The sequence below is a fragment of the Habropoda laboriosa genome, unplaced genomic scaffold (genome assembly GCF_001263275.1).
Source record: "Habropoda laboriosa isolate 0110345459 unplaced genomic scaffold, ASM126327v1 scaffold76, whole genome shotgun sequence".
NCBI classification, from domain to species: Eukaryota; Metazoa; Arthropoda; class Insecta; order Hymenoptera; family Apidae; genus Habropoda; species Habropoda laboriosa.
Window position 1 is genome coordinate 105,923 of NW_017100184.1, and position 5,443 is coordinate 111,365.

The 5,443-nt window shown below is 56.4% G+C and overlaps 3 protein-coding genes across 3 annotated transcripts in view; 2 read left to right on the top strand and 1 right to left on the bottom strand.

Moving 5' to 3' along the window:
• The window catches only part of LOC108579445 (cell differentiation protein RCD1 homolog), a 1,306-nt gene extending 441 nt beyond the window's left edge, over positions 1–865 (top strand). The window contains exons 2-3 of the mRNA XM_017942984.1: positions 1–374; positions 448–865. The exon at positions 1–374 is cut by the window's left edge and continues 13 nt beyond it. Of these exons, the coding sequence (XP_017798473.1) occupies positions 1–374; positions 448–649 (576 nt within the window). The 3' untranslated portion in view covers positions 650–865. The remainder of the gene's footprint in view (positions 375–447) is intronic.
• A 105-nt stretch (positions 866–970) lies between these two features.
• On the bottom strand, positions 971–3,602 carry LOC108579341 (sodium-coupled monocarboxylate transporter 2-like). The gene is made up of 12 exons (XM_017942863.1): positions 3,469–3,602; positions 3,236–3,395; positions 3,102–3,167; positions 2,925–3,044; positions 2,677–2,831; positions 2,461–2,601; positions 2,295–2,403; positions 2,103–2,212; positions 1,867–2,050; positions 1,724–1,810; positions 1,472–1,659; positions 971–1,391 (listed from the first exon to the last, which is right to left on the bottom strand). Exons 1-12 carry the CDS (start codon positions 3,600–3,602, stop codon positions 1,190–1,192), a joined length of 1,656 nt encoding a protein of 551 aa, XP_017798352.1. The 3' UTR covers positions 971–1,189.
• A 439-nt stretch (positions 3,603–4,041) lies between these two features.
• LOC108579299 (metabotropic glutamate receptor 4-like) overlaps positions 4,042–5,443 on the top strand; it is a 3,397-nt gene continuing 1,995 nt past the window's right edge. The window contains exons 1-5 of the mRNA XM_017942806.1: positions 4,042–4,531; positions 4,603–4,739; positions 4,801–4,949; positions 5,030–5,226; positions 5,295–5,413. Coding sequence (XP_017798295.1) covers positions 4,174–4,531; positions 4,603–4,739; positions 4,801–4,949; positions 5,030–5,226; positions 5,295–5,413 — 960 coding nt within the window. The 5' untranslated portion in view covers positions 4,042–4,173. The remainder of the gene's footprint in view (positions 4,532–4,602; positions 4,740–4,800; positions 4,950–5,029; positions 5,227–5,294; positions 5,414–5,443) is intronic.

A 5,443-nucleotide genomic window follows, 5' to 3' on the forward strand; every position in this document is an offset into this window, starting at 1 on the left:
TATCCGTTTCTGCACACGGTCAGCAAAACCCGGCCGTTCGAGTATCTACGATTGACCAGCTTGGGAGTGATAGGAGCGCTGGTGAAGACGGACGAACAGGAGGTAATTACGTTTCTGCTCACCACCGAGATCATTCCGCTCTGTCTGCGTATCATGGAGAGCGGCTCCGAGCTGAGCAAGACCGTGGCCACGTTCATTCTGCAAAAGATATTACTCGACGACAGCGGTCTCTCCTACATATGCCAAACGTACGACCGATTCAGTCACGTTGCCATGATTTTGGGCAAAATGGTCTTATCTTTGGCCAAAGATCCTTCCGCCAGGCTCTTGAAGCACGTGGTCAGATGTTACCTCAGACTTTCGGACAATCCGAGGTAAGGTGTTTACAATCCGGTAATTCGCGTGTGTGTAACCTGTTTTACCGATACCTGTTTTACCGTTGGACAGAGCGTTGCTGGCGCTTAGGCAGTGCTTGCCGGATCAACTGAGGGACAACACGTTCGCGACGTGCCTGCAGGAGGACGCGTCGACCAAGCACTGGTTGAATCAGCTTCTGAAGAATCTGGAAACCGGGCCCCAACCCGGACCACCGGCGCAGCCGGGTCAGCAGGATCCCAGGACGATCGGCATGTCGCCGCTCGCTTCGTAAGCCGTCCTCGGTCACGTTGCGATCCGAACAACGGACACGAATGGAACAGCAAGTCGCGATTTCAAGTTGCGCGATCGCGCTTCGCAGACAACGCCGCGAACGAGTAGCGCGTGTGGAGAAGCGCAAACGTCTCGTCGTCACACACGGTGGCAACGATAATGCGGGAAACCCTCCCTCGTCCCTTTTTTTTACCGTGTATGCCCTTTTTTCCCTCCCTCCCCGATTCCACTTTCCGATTTGTGTGGAAAAGGTCGGTTGTTGTGTACATTGAGAATATAGTAAATATCTATAGAAATATGTATACGTATGTACGTTGGGTTCTATCATCATTTCATGCTAGCGCTACAACGTCCCTTTCGTTGTTCCGAAAGTTACCGGACGGTAAACGGCAGCGGGGCGGGGGCGAGGGCGGCGTCGAGTCCCTCTCACTTGGTTTTGCCCGTTACGAAGCACGGTTACGTACGCTCGTGGCGATCTTTTCTAGTTCCGCGCCAGTTTCCTAGGTGGAAAAAAGCAAGCGTAACGGGTTGGCCGGTTTTGTTACGTATATAAGTATGTATGTACTTGTTCCGTGGTGCGTAGGAAGCGACGAATCACCGGCGTGTACAGGTTCTGGTCACCCGGCTGCCGCTCCTTCGGCCCGGTGATCCAAGAGACGAGAAGCCCGAGCAGTATCGCGGTTAGGAAACCGACCCAGGTGTACCAGAGGTAGGACATTCTGTAGAGGAAGAATGGTTGCTCCCTGGAAAGCAGATAGAGAGAGAGCGAGAAGAATCAGTGGGGGAGGTGTGCTTGTGGCCACGCGTTACGATCTCTTCTCACTTGATCGCGGTCTCGACGACGAGCGTGAGATTAGCGGCGCTGTGACCACCCCTCAGGGATTCCGGGCATCCGTCTACGGACACCGGTTTCACCGGGAACGCGATCATTCCGTCGGAAATGGCTGCCTGAGTGCCGAACGAGATCCAAGCGACCAGGTTCAGGCTGACCAGACCGCCGACCAGAGCTCCCTGCGCGTGCATATTTAATCGTCGAAACGATCAACGTACCACGAAAATCGTTTCTCTCTCTTACCGTGGAATTTGCCGCGGGAAAGAACATGCCGAGCGTGAAGATTCCGAGCAACGGTCCGGCCGTAATCCCAGACAAACTTTTGCCAGCCTGAATCGAGATCATTTTATCGAATAACCTAACCGAGCGTCGCGATACGAATCTACCTGTATCAGTCCGGAGAGCTTCTCGACGAGGAAAACGAGCGCTACGCACAAACTTCCCGCCAATACCACCGTCAGCTTCATCGCTCGACTGGCCGCCAGGTCGGAGAGAGGAACGCGCAGACACGGTTTTATCATGTCCTCGTAGATCACGCCGGACATGGAGTTCAACCCGGTGGACATGGTGCTGCGGGTTGACACGGTTTTTTATTGTGCTTGGTGGGAAAAGGTGGTATTACCTGAGCGCCGCGCTAAACACCCCCGCGACGAAGAGACCGGGTAGTCCGGGGATCGCCTCGGCCATCTCCATGACGAAGAACGGCAGTAGTTGGTCCGGTTTGCGTATTTGCTGCCGCGCGCCACACGGAAAAAGAGAGCGTGTGAGCGAGAGAGGTTGGCGGCGGGGCAGAGAGGGAGAGAGCGAACGTTACCTTGGCGGTGATCGGGTCGCAGTCGTAGAAGGTAGCGAAAATCACGACGCCGGTGTAGCAGCTCAAGGAAACGATGCTCGTTATGCCGATCGCCATTATCGCCACGGTTCTGAAACACGGAGGTAAGGTAAGGTGTGCACAGAGGTACACCTCGGTGGTCACTTACGCGTTGGCCTTCTTCAAATTGGGCATGGCCAAGCATCGCTGCACCATCGCTTGATTCACCGAACAGCTTGCTAACCAGTTCAAATAGTTGCCTATCACCACGGACCAAAAGGTGTGCCTCGTGGTCGGATCCGGATCCATGCTATGGACAGATACATCACAGGAGGAAAGGCGGCGAAGAGAGGGACAGCGGATGTATGAGGGACGCATCTCTTACTCGAAGAACTGGATTCGATCGGTGTCGCGGTTTCGTTTCCAAACCTCGGCCAATCCACCGACTCGATTCGTCCCGAGCACCGCCACCGTGATCACTCCGCCGAACATCACGATCGTCTGAATAGCATCGGTCCAGACCACCGCTTTCAAGCCACCCTGAAAAAATTCGATCGCGGCTCTCTCTCTCTCTCTCCTCTCTCCTCTCCTCTCCTCTCCTCTCCTCTCCTCTCCTCTCCTCTCCTCTCTCACCAAAGTCGTGTAAAATATGCAAACGGCGCAAACCAGGAGCGCGGTCGCGTGCAGATTCATCCCGGTGACTTGATTGAATGCCAACGCGGGAACGTATATCACCAACGGGATGTAGAGTAGCTGCAACGAAAAACGCTCTTTCTCCTCTTTGATCGTCGCTGGGGGACCGTTGCTTACCATTTTTATGATAAATATCACCGAACCCATCAGTCGAACGGCACCGTTGAATCTCAGCTTGAGGTACTGCGACACAGACGGTTAAATCACCGCGAGAACAATCTCGTACCTGCGAGAGTCTGTACTATACGAACCTCGTAAGAGGAAGTGATGCCCAGGCCGTAGAACACCGGCAGATAAACGGCGGCCATCGTCAGGGAGACGAACGAGTCGGCGATTATCACGCACCAGAACTGCGTGCCGTAGACGTACATCTCGGCGGGCAACCCGAGGATCGTTATTCCCGATATGTAGCTGGAAAAGGAGAATACCGGAGTAGCGATTGTGGTCTCTCGAGAATAGCAGAGTGGCGATTGAGCAGAGTTACCTGGCTATCAGGGACATACTTATAGGGAAAATGGACATGTTCTGTCCGCCCACCAGGTATTCCCGCACCGCGTCGACGTTTTTTCGCGAGCGGTACGCCTGGTACACGCCGACGATGGCCGAAACGGCGAGCATTCCGGCAAAGACGGCACAGTCGATCAGACCGAACGATTTCTGCGCCCAAGCGTCTCGCTCCACGATGCCACCGTCCTCCATGATACCCCGTGTGCTCGCGTTGTACTGCTTCGAAACTCGGTTTCAGAGCCGCGGAACCGGTGACGGACGAGTGGCGGCGACCACGGTTAAACGAGGAGAACCGGCTCGGAGGGACGATTGAATAATTGGAGATTCCGTCGTTATCGTTCCCACTCTGCTTCCTTCATTGTTTCCTCTCCTCTCCTCTCCTCGAGCTGGCGGTCGGCGCGTGCACCGATCGCCAATCCCCGCTTCCCGCTCCCCGCGCGCATCCTCCCGGAACGCATTTAACCAAATTGCTCTTTCTTTCCCCGCCGCCCGCCGACCACCGTTCTGTTTACCCGTCCGATCGGTTTACCTTTTCTCGCGTGTCGCTCGTTTCCCGCCTTCGATCGATTTCCACTTTTTTTTTTCGCGCTCCGACCCGCGATCGGCCACTCCCTGTTGCGATGCACAGCCTGGGCCAGAGGGTATTCCTTGTTGGACTGTTTCGAACGAGGGGAGTAGCAGAATGAGACCGATCGAAGCGGTGCTGTTAACGACGAGCCTGATCGCCGCGTTAGCCACGAGGCTAACGGCAGCGATGGAAGAACCGCGGACCAGCGACGGTCGAGTCTGGTACGCGAACGTGACGGGTGACCTCGTGCTGGGAGGTCTGTTTCCGATTCATCGGAAGGGTAACGGCGGTGAGAGCTGCGGCGAGATTCAGGCGGAGGACGGAATTCAGCCGTTGGAGGCGATGCTGTACACGGTCGGCCGGATCAACGAGAACCCGAGGATACTTCCGGGCGTGCGGCTCGGCGTGTTGGCTTTCGACACCTGCGACAATCCCGGCTACGCTCTCGAACGAGCGTTCTATTTCGTGAAGGGTAAGCGCAAGCGCAAGCGCGGGGACTTTCCTCTCTTTCGGAATGAAACGAACGGTTTCATCGGGCGTTAGGTTTGATCGCGCGCGGGAATCGGTACGGCGACGAGGGATACCGATGCGAGGATCAAAGCGTGCCAAAGTTCTTGAACGGCGGATTCGATCGCGTGATCGCGGTGCTCGGCGCTCAGTCCAGTTCGGTCACCATTCAGGTTGGTACGGTCGCGGGGGTTGAAAGCGTGACGTGGTCTCCGGAACGTGGTGTGTTCGCAGGTCGCCTCGGTGCTCGCTCTGTTTCCGGTCCCGCAGATCTCCTACATGGCCACGTCGCCGTTCCTCAGTACGAAGGAGAGATTCCCGCGCTTCTTCCGGACGGTGCCCAGCGACGTGAACCAGGCGCGCGCGATGCTCGAGATCCTTCGGTGAGTAAGGTACGTAAGTAGTTACGTAAGGCGTTACCATACCGTCGCGATTACCTTCTCCTCTGGACTCGGCGCGACAGCCGATTCGAATGGACGTACGTGTCGGCGGTGTACACGGACTCGGAGTACGGGAACCACGGGTACGAGACGCTGGTGTCTTTGGCCGGCGAGTACTCGATATGCTTCAGCGCGCCGCACCGAATCAGCGAAGACCGGTTCTCGGAGGAGGACTACGACAACGTGGTACGCACGATCGCCGAGAAGACGGACGTTCGAGGTAATAATCGAGGTAGATGATGCGGTGCGAGAGGGGAGGTCGTGTAGCGAGAGGATGATCGGTCGCAGTGGTGGTGCTGTTCGCGGAGAAGTCGACCACGTTGCGGGTTCTGGAGGCGGCGAGACGCGTGAACGTTGGCTCGCGTTTCGTCTGGCTGGGCAGCGACTCGTGGCCAGATCGACGAGACGCCGGGGACCGGGAGACGAGGATGCTGGAG